The 16,384-nt window shown below is 45.4% G+C and overlaps 1 protein-coding gene across 2 annotated transcripts in view; it reads right to left on the minus strand.

Moving 5' to 3' along the window:
• Positions 1 to 385: 385 nt before the first annotated feature.
• Positions 386 to 16,384, minus strand: part of arhgef19 (Rho guanine nucleotide exchange factor (GEF) 19) — an 85,065-nt gene continuing 69,066 nt past the window's right edge. For both annotated transcript variants that reach the window (XM_043675746.1, XM_043675745.1), the window contains 5 exons: positions 13,117 to 13,280; positions 7,311 to 7,469; positions 3,909 to 3,991; positions 2,604 to 2,708; positions 386 to 1,107 (listed from right to left, as the gene is read on the minus strand). In XM_043675746.1, the coding sequence (XP_043531681.1) occupies positions 950 to 1,107; positions 2,604 to 2,708; positions 3,909 to 3,991; positions 7,311 to 7,469; positions 13,117 to 13,280 (669 nt within the window). In that variant the 3' untranslated portion in view covers positions 386 to 949. The remainder of the gene's footprint in view (positions 1,108 to 2,603; positions 2,709 to 3,908; positions 3,992 to 7,310; positions 7,470 to 13,116; positions 13,281 to 16,384) is intronic.

A 16,384-nucleotide genomic window follows, 5' to 3' on the forward strand; every position in this document is an offset into this window, starting at 1 on the left:
AATTAGAGGTACACAAGGCTTTGGTACCAAGTTGCGGCAATTTGATCTGCTCTTCAATCGGAGTGACTATGCTCACCCTTCCCCACTGACTCTGAGCTGCTAATCCAGTCTCTGCCTGGCTATATTGGGCTGTTTGAAGGTTTATTATTCAGCAGACCTGAAGAGGTGTGGCACTGAGGTGCACTAAAAGCCCCAGCATCATCAAAGGCAAGAGGGTGAGATCAGTCAGACCGACCAGAAATGTGAAGAACCCACTAGCCATCTCTTGGTTTCCTTATCCTCCTGCCAAACGAAATAGAACCCCCATCCCCCCTAGTCCTTGTGGTGGGGGGTGGGAATGGAGAGGAGTGGGCAGCCTGCGTAGGGCAAATCACGGGCTAGACAACTTTCCCTTTCAACTCTGAGGATAACTATTTTTGCTTAATTTCGAGTTGCCAATACGTCGGAAATGGATCAATGCTGGGTCTACCCTGTCTGGGCACATCAACAGTAAAAATGAGGGTTTAACTGCATCCAAATTTTGCAGCACATCCCCATAACATCTGCTGTTTAATCTCTCCCCCTCCACCCCCACTCCCCGCTCACATAGTTTCTCCCAACCCTGGGCTTCTAATCCTTTTTAGGCAGTGAATTCTTGGCAACTGCAGCAACCACTCCGATGCAGCCCCTGTAAGTATGAACCCAAAGTTCTCTGAGCCCCCACTGTAGAAGCGTTTGTGTCTCCTTGAAAGCTGGAGAGTAAGGGACAATCTAAGTTGTGTCATACCACAGGATGGACTAGTATACCCAAATGGACTAGAAATTAAGGTCATTCACTGTGGAGCACAGTAATTGTCTCTCAGAGACTTCACAGCTCAGGCCCTACAATGTCAGCTGTTTCCCCACAAGATTCGGGATGAGTTCGATATCCATGCTCCACATGGCATCTCCAACACAGCCTGGCCTCCTGTTACTGGCATTCTTCCTGGAGTTTCCTGGTTGCGTGTTTAATGCGATTCTTTTCCCGTAGGTTTCGTATCCGAGCATTCCGGTTTGTTATCTCTTCCACATATTGCTTTGGAAACCATCCTCTCTCTCCATCCGATAACCGAATCCCCTCGATCCAGCCTGGAATCAGATTGGGGAAGCAGTGCCAGTGAGGAGGGTGGAACAGCATCTGATTGGCAAAGGTTTAAGACAGCCTGATCCTACCCAATGTGTCATGTAGACTCTACCATTTCAGTTCGTCTGTTCCTTGAGGTGGTGATGGGATGGGGTTGGGGGGCAGGTCCTCAGGTAAAGGGGCCAATATTCTAGGACTGAGACGAGGAGAAACCTCTTCCAAAAGGTTGTGAATCTTTGGAATTCTCTGTCCCAGAAGGGTATGGGGAGACTCTGGTTAAGCCTGAATTAGACTGATCTTTGGTCCCTCAGTTCCTCTTATAGACCTGGGAGTGGGTGGGAAAGTGGAGTTGAAGCTGAGGGCAGCACAGTGGCACAATGCTTAGCACTGCAGCCTCACAGCACCAGGGCCCCAGGTTCGATTCCAGCCTTGAGTAACTGTCTGTGTGTGGAGTTTGCACATACTCCCCGTGTCTGCGTGAGTTTCCTCCGGATGCCCCGGTTTCCTCCCACAGTCCAAAAATGTCAGCTTAGGTGAATCGGCCATGTTAAATTGTCCCATTGTTTTCAGGGATGTGTAGGTTACGTGCATTAGTCAGGGGTATGTGTAGAGCAATAGGGTAGGGGAATAAGTTTCAGTGGGATACTCTTTGGAGGGTTGGTATGGGCTTGTTGGGCCGAAGGGCCTGTTTCCACACTGTAGGGATTCTATGATTGTGTCAAATGGCAGAATACCGGGCAACTGGGCAAATCTTGCATCTATTCCCTATAATCTTGCACTTCCAGGATCCTGTCTTACAAAGTGATATGTTTATGGCCAGGTTTCCCGATGGGTGGGCAGCTGAGAGCTGGGAGACCCCTTTTAAATCTAACTGGGGGGATCACCAGAGCCTGGCAACTTTGCTGGAAAATGCAGTGTAAAAGGAGCCGCTGTTTACTTTTTAAAAACTCCGCAGCTCCCACCACAATCTGCTCAATCTCTCACCCACCTTTCTCACCCTCTAATGTCCTCCACTGCTCTCAGAGCTCAGGGGCCACAGAAATTTTCAGGAATTAAAATTCTCGAGCATTAAGCTGTCTCATAACTTTGTATTGAATTCTCTTATATTTTAGCAACTGAGGGGTGATTTGAGGCATTTAAAATGTTAGAAGAATTGGGTACATAGAGATTATTTCCTCATTTTTTATTTATTAGTTTAATATTAATTACTTTTTTTTCTGAGCAGACAGAATCTGGAAGCACTTCCTCTCAAAGAGTAAAGGAAATTTGGAACCTCCCTCCTGAAAGGTGAGTTGGAGTATTCAAGACTGAGGTAAACTGTTGGTTGGTGAAGGTATCAAAGGGTGAGTAAAGAGGAGACAATAGAGCTACAGGTCAGCCAGGATCTGTACTGAATGTAGGAGTATTCCCGAGGGACTGAATGGCCACCTATTCCAGCGCTCATGTTTCCTGCATTCCCTAGACATGCTCTGACCCGTGAGGAGAGTGCGGTTTCTCTCACCGTCTTTGGTTCTTGTTTTCACCTCAAGGACATCGGCCTTCTCCAGTGCCAGCTCATCTGCTTCCTGGGCTTTGTACGTCTTGATGCACTGGACCTGAGGAATGTCTGGGTTGAAAGGTAAAACGTTAGTATCCCGGTCTGTGTGGCCTATATATGGCAACAGCTGAAATGTAACACAAAGCCACATGCTATTCAGTTTAATGGGGGAGAGAATCAGCCACAGTCATCAATCCTATGCCACAACAAAAATGTTGCATTTATATAGCACCTTGCATGACCTCAGGATGAAAATGTGTTGCTGGAAAAGTGCAGCAGGTCAGGCAGCATCCAAGGAGCAGGAGAATCGACGTTTCGGGCATGAGCCCTTCTTCAGCTCATGCCCTAAACGTCAATTCTCCTGCTCCTTGGATGCTGCCTGACCTGCGCTTTTCCAGCAACACATTTTCAGCTCTGATCTCCAGCATCTGCAGTCCTCACTTTCTCCTCGATGACCTCAGGATGCTCCACTTTGCACTACTGGTAATAAAGTACTATTGTAGTTGCCTCTACTATCATGTCAGAAAGATGGCAGCTGACCTGTGTACAGCAAGATCCCAAGCACCGGAATCGGTAAATGATCAGATGATCTGTTCTGGTTATGTTGGTTGACAGGCAAATGTTGGCCAGCCACCATGAAGAACTCCCGTGTTTTGTTTCCAGCCTTGATAGTGCTGGGGGCCTCGGTTTAACATCTCACCTGAAAGGTGCCTGTAGCAGGACAGCACTCCCTTAGTGCCACACTGCAGCATCGGCCTGAACATTGTGCCCAAGTCTCAGGAATGGAACCTGCACCATGGAAGATCTGACTCAGAGGCACGAGTGAACCCAATTGGGAATTTTCCCAATATCGGTTTTCCTCATTTCTTTGGAGCATCTTCAGAGATTTTGCCTACGTTAAAGGGGGGTTAGGAATGTAAGACCATCTGATGTTAATTGTGTAATGTGTGCATCTATAGGCTGATTCAGTCCCTAGATTACCCAACAGAACAGGAAAGTTCAGGGTTAATTAAACCACTTGTTTTAAGACGAAACGTTTTCTTTTTATTATGTTGAAGATGCTATATAAGTGCAAGTTGTTATTGCAATTGAGCTTCCAGTAAGTAACCTCAGCCAAGGACAGGCACTCTCACCAGCCACGACTTCCCTTGCATTAAACACTAGCAGTGTACAATGGATATTTCAACACCGACAAGGAGCCAACATGGCATCTACTATTTGGTGCAAGCTCAAAAACACCATCCTGTGTGCACTGTGCATGAATCTCACCATCCTTCTCCAGTCCGACATATTCTGTGTCGATCCCTTTGTCTGCGAGGAGCATGGCCGTTATCCAACGCTGCTTCTCACTCCTGCAAGTAGAGGTGAGAAAAATACAATGGATTTTGTAAGTGAGCAGGATTGGGTACATGGGTCTATATGTGAGCAGGATTGGGTACATGGGTCTGTATGTGAACAGGATTGGGTACATGGGTCTGTATGTGAGCCGGATTGGGTACATGGGTCTATATGTGAGCCGGATTGGGTACATGGGTCTGTATGTGAGCAGGATTGGGTACATGGGTCTGTATGTGAGCAGGATTGGGTACATTTTTACAGTCTCTGACTGCTGTATACCTTAATTCTAGTGTCCACCCCTCCAGCTTGCAGCTTATTCATCTCCAGGTAGGTCAGCGCCATTTCTCTATTAACCTTTTCCCACGCAGTTGTCCAAAGCCTCAGACGCTGCTTGGAAAATAACAACTGTGCACTCACCCCCACCAATCCGATATGCACCATCTCCACCCTCAATCAGGAGACCTGGTTCCTCAGTGTATACACTTCGACTTTGCTGAACCCTGCCCCTTGAACTCTCCCATTCCCACTTTGGTCTCAAACACTGTTCTCAGTAGGTCTAATATAGTAAATAAAAATATTCCGCTGGCTTCTTTGCTGCGCTCTGTTCTGACTATTAACTTTCAAACTTCTGACCCAAGCTGTATCCTTCCTGGACCCCACAGCATGAGATGCTGCTGATGATGCAATGTGGTTTCCAAGGCAATGTTAATTTTAATTGACCTGTCAGGTTTACTGGACATCAGAGTCGAGAGTGCGGTGCTGGAAAAGCACAGCAGGTCAGGAAGCATCCGAGGATCAGGAAAATCGACATTTCGGGTAAGAGCCCTTCATTAGGAGTGAGGCTCGTGAGCTGAGGGGGTGGAGAGATAAATGGGAGGGGGAGTGGGGCTGGGGGGGGGAAGGTAGCAGAGAATGTGATAGGTGGGTGGAGGTGGGGGTGATGGTGATAGGTCAGAGAGGAGGGTGGAGCGGATAGGTGGGAAGGAAGATGGACAGGTGGGACAGGTCATGAGGGCGGTGCCAAGTTGGAAGGTTGGATCTGACAGGAGGGAAGCATCTGAATTAAAGGGGAAAAAGAACCCACAAATTGTGGATGCTGGAAACCAGAGACAAAAACAGAAATTGCTGGAAATACTCAGCAGCTCTGGCAGGATCCAGTGACTCTGAAACACTCATTGTGCTTTCTCTACACAGATGCTGCCGGACCTACTGTTTTTCATGCAATTTATGTTTTTATATCTGAACTGATGATGCTGTTTGGTTTTCCTCTTGTGGAGCTGACAAAATTATCAACCCCCCCTCCCATCATCAGAGAGTGGTGGGTGTGTGGAATGCTCTGCCCCAGAAGGCAGTGGAGGCCCAGTCTCTGGATTCGTTTAAGAAAGAGTTGGATAGAGCTCTCAAGGATAGTGGAATCAAGGGTTATGGAGATAAGGCAGGAACAGGATACTGATTGAGGATGATCAGCCGTGATCATAATGAATGGTGGTGCAGGCTCGAAGGGCAGAATGGCCTACTCCTGCACCTATTGTCTATTGTCTATTATCATCTCTTTCCATTTCAGACCTGTCATTTTTTTTCTCTTCACTTTACCCCATTAAATACTCACACAATTCCTTTTGCCCCGGTGAGATGTTTTGTCATGGGGTTAGAACAGTTTTCTATGCAGTAATTTGCAAGTTAGTAAGTCTTTTTAAAGTTTTCTCTTTGAGACCGAAGTTGTGCTGCCTTCCCCAGTTAATTCAAACAAAGGGGTTATATCCTGAACTTTAATTTTCCTTCTCCTGCAACAGACTTTAGGTAAAACAAAGAACTGCAGATACTGGAAATCAGAAATAGAAGCAGAAATCGCTGGGAAAACTCAGCAAGGTCTGGCAGCATCAATAGGGAGAAAGCAGAGTTAATGTTTAGGGTCCAGTGACCCTTTTTCAGAACTTCTTCAGTTAATTCTGCCAGACCTGCTGAGTTTTCCCAGCAATTTCTGTTTCTGTTATGGATGTTTGGAGTTTGGTGCCACCTGCTGGTTTACTGGGCATATGCCTTGCCCAAATCTCACCGGATCCTCAGCCAAGTCTTCTGTGCCAGGTCAGAGCTAGATACGCCCTGGGGAGATCATCCATTCCCATTCCCAAAAAAAAGTGTGTAAAAATAGAAACTGGGCGTAAAAATCAACTGGGACCATGAGAGGACTCAGGAGCTAGATTTACGAGCTGATAACTTGCTTAAACTCTCAGCCCATGCTCCCAAAATCTAACTCACTGAAGGCCACCTTGTTAATTCAGGTCTCAATCTCTGGCTGGATGGCACTGACTGGCCTCTGATACTTTTCCCCAGGAGCCAGCAGCTGCATTTTCACATCTGGGTCTCCATCCCTGAGTGTTTTTCTGCTAACGTATGTATTCGCCAAGCTCTGGAGAAATAATTTAGTTTTATCACACTGTCCCTCCCATCCAGGTGTGAACCCAGTGAGAGTCTTTGCCTTGTCACTGTGGTTGTGCAGTGAATTTGGACAGGGGCTCAAACATGCTACAGGTCTGAAGGTTTCAGTGAGTTAAGAAAAATGTAACAGTAAAACGGGAATCATTCTCTGGGTCCCAGCGGATTTGTCAGATACTGGAACAAATTATGGCTGGTTGGTTATTGATCATGAGCAAGCTGGTCGACTGGATCTACATCAGTTCATAAGCAAAAACTGAAATTGCTGGAGAAACTCAACAGGTCTGGCAGCGGCAGTGAAGAAAAACAGAGTTAATGTTTTGGGTCCAGTGACCCTTCGTCAGAACTAGCAGTTACCAGACTTGAAACATGAACTCTGCTTTCTCTCTGCAGATCTGCTGAGTTTCACCAGCAATTTTCTGCTTTTGTTGCAAGCTGTCGGCATCTGCGGTGCTTTTAGTTTGTTTTACTTTGGTGGTGTCATCTAGGAGAAAGCGAACATTGCAGATGCTGGAGATCTAAGTCAAAAAATGTCATGCTGGAAAAGCACAGCAGGTCAGGCAGCATCTGAGGAGCAGGAGAGTCGACAATTCAAGCATAAGCTTTTCATCAGGAACATATTCTTGATGAAGAGCTTGTGCTCAAAACATTGACTGTCCTGCTCCTTGGATGCTGCCTGACCGACTGTGCTTTTCCAGCACGACACTTTTTGACTTTGGTGTCATGTCTTTTTATTCACCTTGATAGAAAAGGTGCCCTGTTTGGGAAATGAATGGATTAAAAGGGCAGTTTAATTAGGAGTCTGTGCTCCCAGGGCCCATACCAACATCGATTCAGTGCTGGAATCACTCTGCAATGGCCGTTACTGCTATCTCGCCCCAGTACTGGCTTACTCACTCAGTGCGGGCTCGCAACAAGATCTGCTGCTTCACGTGACCCTTCTCCAGGAGCTGCAAGTGGAAGACGTGGCCTGGGATCCCGTGCACCTTCATGTTTAGGTCCTTCGCCCTCAGCTCCTGGCTCTTGGCATGTACAAAGACAGCGAATTTCCCTGTACTGAGGGAGACAAAGTTTCAGTCAGCAGCCATAATATACTCATCTATTTAAGTTGCCAAGATCATTAAAATGACCCTCTCCACCATTCGAGGACGGTGGAGCACAAATTAGTTGTTTTTCTCCATTCCAGACAAGAGCAGGACATGATGTAGTCAGTGAAGTACTAGTGAACAAAGTTTTGGAAGAGGGGGCCCAAAATGACTGAAACAAGAAACATTCCGACTCTTTGTTGTTCAAAATTCCTCCTCAGATATTGTGCTCCTAAGTTCGATCCTTCTCTCACCTTCACCTCATCCCCCTGTGACTCTTATTGTTTTCTATTCCTCAACTTCCCTGTTTCCATTTCTGAGGAAATTTTCATTTTTGGTCCAGCAATATTCATCACACACCCATCGACCCCCACAGTCATCTCGACTACACTACCTCACAACCTGCTTCCAACATGGACTCCATTCTGTTCCCCCGTTTCTTCCTCTCCTTCATGTTTGTTCTGATTCCACACCCTCTGTGGGTGACAAAGCCCTCAGCCGTGTCCGACCTACTCCCTGTACTCCCGGACTCACCTTTTCTTGTCCCCCTCAGAACACTGACAGGGCTGCCCTTGACTTCACTTTTCATCCCCTAGCCTCCGCATTCAAAGGATCATCATCTGCCATTTCTGCCACTTTCAGCAGGACACCAACAAACAAATCTTATCCCGTCAGCATTCTGCAGGGGCCTGTTTCCCTCTTCTATCACTCCCACCAAACACTGCGTAAGGGATAACTTTGTGGGACACCCTGTCTGTAGGAATGTACCCGACCTGGCAGTCAGTTGCCATCTAGAACATAAAACATTACAGCGCAGTACAGGCCCTTCAGCCTTCGATGTTGCGCTGACCTGTGGAATCAATCTGAAGCCTATCTATCCTACAGTATTCCAATTTCATCCATATATTTATCCAATGACTATTTAAATGTCCTTAACGTCGGTGAGTCTACTACTGTTGCAGGCAGACCATTCCACGCCCCTACTACGCTGAGTAAAGAAACTACCCCTGATATCTGTCCTATATCTATCACCTCTCAATTTAAGGCTATGTCCCCTCGTGCTAGCCATCATCATTCAAGTAAAAAGGCTCTCACTGTCCAACCAATCTAACCCTCTGATTATCTTATATGTCTCAATTAAGTCGCCTCCCAACGTTCTCTCTAATAAAAACAGCCTCAACTCTCTCAGCCTTTCCTCATAAGACCTTGCCTCCATACCAGGCAACATTCTAGTAAATCTCCTTTTCATCCTTTCCAAAGCTTCTGCATCCTTCCTATAATGTAGTGACCAGAACTGTATGCAATACTCCGCATCAGAGCTTTGTACAGCTGCAATGCAATCTCATGGCTCTGAAACTCAATCCTTCTACCAAGAGAAGCTAACACACAGCGTGCCTTCTTAACAACTTTATCAACCTGAGAGGCAACTTTCAGGGATCTACGTACATGGACACTGAGCTCTCTCTGCTCATCTACACTACCAAGAAGCTTACCAGTACTCCTTATTCCTGTTAGTCCTTCCAAAGTGAATCACCTCACACTTTTCTACATTAAACTCCATTTGTCACCTCTCAGCCCAGCTCTGCAGGTTATCTACATTCCTCTGTAACCTGCAACATCATTCAGCATTATCCACAACTTCACCAACCTTAGTGTCATCCACAAATTTACTAACCCATCCTTCTATGCCCTCATCCAGGTCAGTTATAAAAATGACAAACAGCAGTGACCCCAAAACAGATCCTTGCGGTATGCCACTAGTAACTGAACTCTAGGATGAACATTTCCCACCAACCACCATCCTCTGTCTTCTTTCAGCTAGCCAATTTCTAATCCAAACTGCTAAATTACCTCAATCCCATGCCTCTGTATGTTATGCAATAGCCTACCATAGATCTAATCTAATCTAAAGAATTGTGGTCACTATCATCAAAGTGCTCACCAACCTCCAAATCTAACACTTGGCCAGGTTCATTACCCATTGCCAGATCCAATGTGGCCTCGCCCCTTGTTGACTTGTCTACATACTGTGTCAGGAAACCATCTGCCACACATTGGACAAAAACTGACCAATCTGAAGTACTCGAACTATAGCATTTCCAGTCAATATTTGGAAAGTTAAAGACCCCATAATAACTACCCTGTTATTCTTGCTCCTATTCAGAATTATCATAGCTATCCTTTCTACATCTCGAACTATTTGGAGGCCTATAGAAAACTCCCAACAGGGTGACCTCTTCTTTCCCATTTCTAACCTCAGCCCATACATCTTGCTCCCATGTTAATATTCCTGTCCTAGACCTGCTGCAGTGTTCCAGTCAATCCCAACACAAACTGGAAGAACTGCACTTCATCATCCACTTCAACACTTTACAGCCTTCAGGACTCAACATGGACCACTTCAGAGCATGAACACTCTCCTCCACTTTGATTACGCACCTTCCTTCCATCCATCCCATCCGTCACATGGAAACTTGCTTGCATGGGTTTGTTCAAAGTAGAACTAATCTATTTTCTGCTATAACACCCACCATTAACATTTAACCTGCATCTCTAACTCTTCTCTACTGTTATTAGCATTTCCTGCGCTGTGCGACATCTTCCCCACTTGCCACTCCAACCCCCATTTTCTCTACAGAATACAAGCCATCAATTCTCCAGACCCTTCAGTTTTGAAAAGTCATATCTGACTCAAAGTGTCTCTGCTTCTCTCTTCACAAATGCTGCCAGACCTGCTGAGTTTCTCCAGGAATTGTCTTTGTTTGTTTTAGACCTCCAGCATTTGTAGTATTATATCCTTTTCTTGATGGTTATTTTTTTTTCTCTCAGAAGACAGTGTTACATGGGTCAGCCTCATGTCCAATAGGTCAGGCAGCATCCAAGAAGCTTCGAATCGACGTTTCGGGCAAAAGCCCTTCAGCCCGAAAAGTCAATTTCGAAGCTCCTTGGATGCTGCCTGAACTGCTGTGCTCTTCCAGCACCACTAATCCAGAATCTGGTTTCCAGCATCTGCAGTCATTATTTTTACCTCATGTCCAATAGATCCAGTGTCCTGAACAGTTCTTCTTTATATCTCTTTTGAAGGAATGATAAACAATGAAACATCCCCATTAAAGGGATGCATCCTTGTTACTGCTATCAAAACCAGAACCATCAAAACAACTTATTAAATTAAAATTTGCTGCTGATTGCAGTTCTCCTTTATGTATGTTCAATACTTAATGACTTAACTCCAATTTTTAATCCTTAACAATACAATTAGATAACACTAATTTATACCGGCCATTTTGATGTCCTTTTCTCCTAACTTCTGACAATAAAATTCCATTTCTTCTCCTTTCCTACTCCTCTGCTGGGATTTAAACCCCGTCTTACTGAAAATGTTGTTCCCGAACTAACTTGGTCAATTCCCTGAAGTTCTAACTCTGGAAAATTTCAATTAAGTGACCTTGCAACCTCTCTTTTCCAGTAAATACACTCAACCTCCTTTAACCTCTGCAAATAATTTCAATTCCTGATGTTCAGTTCGTGACTGTGGTGGGTCTGTGTATTACTCAAGGACTTGATTTCAATCCAGCTGTCAAGAGTACTTTTATACAAATCAGCACTGGCAGCCCTTGTTTTGCTTCAGCTATTTTTGTTCTCTCTGGTTTTCTTTGTTGGGGAGGTGCTGGTGTTGAACTGGGCTGGACAAAGCTTTTTGAACAAAACAGATTAAAATAGCCACTCCATTAACTATCTGATGAAGAAGCGACGCTCCGAAAGCTAGTGTTTCCAAATAAACCTGTTGGACTATAACCTGGTGTTGTGTGATTTTTAGCTTTCTCTGTTGGAATTCAGGATCTCTCCGGCTCCTCATGTCCCTGATGCAGTGAGTGAGTGTCCAACAGTACATGACTGAGATAAGTACATGTGTATCCTGGGATTCAATGGGTGTTCTGCAGAACCCCGGAATGTGGCACTACACATGCTGAAGTGGGGGAGGATTGAAGGTGCCCCCACTCGGATCTGCAACTTTGTGGGATGCAGTTTCTGACAATATTTTTAGAATATTGCTTTGCTGCCCTGGCATTTTATTGAGTGGCTTTGATGTTTGTGGTCTTTATAACAATAACATGGATGCATCTCTTTAACAGGGATGTTTAATTGTTTACCATTCCTTCAAAAGGGGTGTAAAGAGGAACTGCTCAGGACACTGGGACGTGGCAGACATGTGTCAGACCCATGCAACGCTGTCTTCTGAAAAAACTGAGCCACCAAGAAAAGGATATAATATTGCAAATGCTGGAGGTCTAAATCAAACACAGAATTTCTGAAGAAACTCATCAGGTCTGGCAGCATTTGTGGAGTGAAAGCAGAGTTCATATTTTGAGTCCGATATGAACTTTCAACACTGAAGGGTCTGTAGAGAAACCGGGGGGGTGGAGTAGCATTGACAGATTTTGGATCAGGATGAGCAGTGTTCCCAACAACACAGTCTGTGTTGAAGGCACAGACCTGTAAATTCCTTTTCTTTGTCAGTTTTGGTGGCCTGAATGTATTTGCGTGTGTGTGTGTTACTGAGTCTGTGTGTGGCTTGTGTGAGTGTGGGCGCGTGCTGTGTCCACTCGTACACTATAAAATATAGGAGCAGAATTAGGCCATTCAGCCCATCGAGTCTGCTCTGCCATTCAATCATGGCTGATCTGTTTCTCAACCCCGTTCTCCTGCCTTCTCCCTGTAACTCTTGATCACCTTCCCAATCAACAACCCATCTATTTCTGACTTAAATACACTCAATGACTTGTCCTCCACAGCCTTCTGTAGCGATGAGCTCCACAGTGTCACCACCACCTGGCTGAGGAAATTCCTCCTCATCTCAGTTCTAAAAGATTGTCCCTTCACTCTGAGGCTATGCTGTCGAGTCCTAGTCTCTCCATCTTTGCCATCTCCACTCTATCTAGGCCTCTCCATATTCTGTAAGTTTCAATGACGTCCCCCTTCATCCTTCTAAACTCCATCGAGTACAGACCCAGAGTCTTCAACTGCTCCTCATATAACAAGCCTTTCATCCCCTTGTAAACCTCCTCTGGCCCCTCTCCAATGCCAGCGCATCCTTCCTGAGATACAGGGCCCAACACTGCTCACAATATTCCAAATGTGGTCTGACCAGAGCCTAATGTAGCCTCAGCAATACATGCCTGCTCATGGTTGTGCGAGTGGGGATGGTAGGTGTGCGAGTGTGTGTCTGAGTGTGGACCTGCCTCCATACTCTCTCAGAGGGTTGACATTCCAGATTCTAACCCCCTTGTTGTGTTTTTTTATTTAAAAATTCTTCCTCATGTCATTACTTTCTTTGGCAAAACCCTCGCTGCTCGATTCGTCTTCTGTAACATCATCTCTTCCATTCTCGAAAACCATTTAGATTTTAAAATGTGTGCTGCCATCTGGTGACGTCAAGTGAGAACTGCCTCCTGTCAGGTTAGAATGAATCAATGTTCGTTAATGACCTGAAGCAAAGAGGAGGGGGACGGTTCAAAAACAATGGGAAAGAGAAAAGTCAAGGAGGAGGTCAGGACAGAAGAGGCAGCTGTGGTTATTACCAAACGGGAGTGTCTGATGATGGAGGGCAAACTTACTCCTTTTTTCGGGAAAGCAGGAGGCAGTCATTGAAGAGATGCAGGTAAATGGGCCTCGTGGAGAGCTTGAACTTCGACCCCGTGGTGTTGTTGACCTGGGAATCCACTTCAGTCAGTTCCCCATGCTTCACCAGCCAGCGGGACTGAGAGATCAGTGGGAAAATCTGCAAAGAGAGAGAACGCCAAACTCAGAAATTCATGACTGAAAGCTGTGAATAAGATCCTTAACCATTTCCTGCCATCCACTGGGTTCATCCACAAAGTGGAAGTAAAATCATTTTTCGCTCTGCTCCCCAAAATGACAGCGAGTTTGTCGGAAATGAGAAATTTTCCAGGAAATGTGCAGTGGGCAGGATATTTTTCTTTTCACTTTGGGAACCTGAGTCTGAATCAACTCAAAACTGATGAGCTGGATTTTTCTCTATCATTCAGTTGTAAGGCTGCAAACAGCTCAGCAATTTCAATGCCATGTTAGCAGATGCTCTACCAACAACTAAAACCACCCCTTAATTCACTCCCAAAATTAGCAGCTCACTCAGAAAGGTTGGCTGGGCAGCCTATTGGAATAGGGGTATAATTCTTACTTTAGGAGCTCTCACTGACTCAGCATATGAGAGGAGACTGGTTCAAATCTCTGAGCCCTTCTGCATCATCACTTATAGTAAAGGTAAAGTCACCATGGTCCCAGAGGACTGTTCTCTCATTAGAGAGAGAGAGACATAAGTGATGGTGAGGAGCAGTCCCAAGAAGGCAAGGTGACTTCCTAATTAAACTTACTCTGTTGGCACCAGGCTGCATCACAAACCAACCAACCTGCCAACTGAGCTAACCAGCCTGCTTTAGTCTGGTTAAATTGACTGGTATCAGATGGAAGTCTGGGGAGCAGAGGGCCATCTTCTGAAGTTGAGCTGCATTTCAGGAGCAGGTTTCACTCGGCATCATTCATCTCCCCATTAGGTACTCGGAGTGCTCAATGTTAGTGTCTCTCACAGCTCAGCTGACAGGCTGTGCCTCAGCACCAGCGGTGAACAAGCACATGGACATGCACTTGGAGTTCCTCTTCTTGTGACTTCCCTTGGGTCTGGCCCCTGGCAGCCCCTTGAGCAACAACTCAGCCTCCCCTCTCTCACCTGGCATGGGGAGTGGAACCTGATTATTCTCAGTCTCCCTGTGAGCACTCCCCAAATAGCATGGCTACAGTGGGGAACCACAGCACAAAGGAACACAGGAGTAGGCCATTTGGTCCCTCAAGCTCACTCTACCACTCATAATATCAAGGCTGATCTTCCACCTCAATTCCCATTCTCCTGGAGTGTCCCTATATCCTTTATTATCCTTAATATCCAGAAACATTTTGACCTCTGTCTTGCAAATACTCACGGTGTGAAGGTCCATTGCTGCCTGGGCTCGAGAATTTCAAAGATTCACCACCCACTGAGTGAAGAAATTCCTCCTCACCACAGTCTGAAATGGCTTATCCCTAATTCTGCCATTGTACCTTTTCCAGTCAGAGGACATAATTCTCCCTTATCTACCCTGTCAAGTTCTGTAAGAATTTCAGATGTTTCAATGAGATCCCCTTCTAAGTTCTAGACAATATTGACCTGGTTTCCCTAAAGAGGACAATCCAGGGGTCAGTCTGAGAGACATTTATTGCACACTGTCTATGGAAAGTATATCTTTCCTTAGGTAAGGACACCAAAACTGTACACAATATATAAGTGAAGTCTAGGCAAGGTTCTATACAATAGCAGCAAGGCAACTTCACTGCTGTACTCAAATCCACTTATAATAAAGGCCACCACTCCAAGGGATTATCTAATTGCTTTCCAACATTATGGGAATACTAACCTATATAGAAGGCCTCCCAGGTCCTGCTGGACATCAACACTTCCCAGTTTCTCACTGTTAAAAAAAATACTTTCAATTTTTATTCTTCCTGCTAATGGGGACAACTTCCTATTTTTCCAAACTTTATTCTATCCACAATATTGTTGCCACTAGCTCAGCCTGTCAAAATCCTCGCAAAAGCTCTTTGCATCTCCTCACAATTCACATTCACGCCAGGTTTTGTGTTATCAGCAAACTTGTAAATATTAACATTTTGGCTCCACATCCAAAGCATTGATATAGGTTGTGAATAGCTGAGGCGTAAGCACAGATTCTTCTGATATCCCACTGTTTACAATCTGCCAACCTGTTTATTCCTACTCTGCTTTCTGTCCATTAACCAATTCTCAATCCATGCCAGGATAGTCATCCAGCATGCCCACATTCCTCTAAACCTTTCCTATACACACCCCTATCCAAATGTCTTCAGGGTCTTGATCAGTTGCCCTGGTGGGCTGAGGAGTGGCAGATGGAATTTACTTTAGATAAATGTAAGGTGCTGCATTTTGGGAAAGCAAATTAGGGCAGGACTTACACACTTAATGGTAAGGTCCTGGGGAGTGTTTCTGAACAAAGAGACCTTGGAGTGCAGGTTCATAGCTCCTTGCAAGTGGAGTCGCAGGTAGACAGGTTAATGAAGAAGGCGTTTGAGACAATTGCCTTTATCAGTTGGTGCATTGAGTATAGCAGTTGGGATGTCATGTTGCGGCTTTACAGAACATTGGTTAGGCCACTTTTGGAATACTGCATTCAATTCTGGTCTCCCTCCTATAGGAAGGATGTTGTGAAATTTGAAAGGGTTTGGAAAAGATTTACAAGGACGTGGCCAGGGTTGGAGGGTTTGAGCTGTAGAGAGAGGCTGAATGGGCTGGGGCTTTGTTCCCTGGAGCATCAGAAGCTGAGGGGTGACCTTCGAAGTTTATAAAATCATGAGGCGCATGGTTAGGGTGAATAGCCAAGATCTTTTGCCCAGGGTAGCGGAGTCTAAAACTAGAGGGAATAGGTTTAAGGTGAGATTTAAGGTTTAAGATTTACAAGGAACCAAAGGGACAACTTTTCACAGAGAGGATGGTGCGTGTATGGAATGAAGTGCAAGAGGAAGTGGTGGAGGCTGATACAATTACAGCATTTAAAATGCATCTGGATGTATATATGAATAGGAAGGGTTTAGAGCAATATGGGCCAAATGCTGGCAAATGGGACTAGATTAGGTTAGGATATCTGGTCAGCATGGACGAGTTGGATGAAGAGTTTGTTTCTGTGCTGTACAGCTCTATCACTCTAAATGCTGCAACTGTACCAGCCAGCACCACCTCCTCTTGCACTTCATTCCATTCATGCACCACCCTCTGTGTGGAAGAGGTGCCCCTCAGATCTC

Source organism: Chiloscyllium plagiosum, chromosome 34 (genome assembly GCF_004010195.1).
Source record: "Chiloscyllium plagiosum isolate BGI_BamShark_2017 chromosome 34, ASM401019v2, whole genome shotgun sequence".
NCBI classification, from domain to species: domain Eukaryota; kingdom Metazoa; phylum Chordata; class Chondrichthyes; order Orectolobiformes; family Hemiscylliidae; genus Chiloscyllium; species Chiloscyllium plagiosum.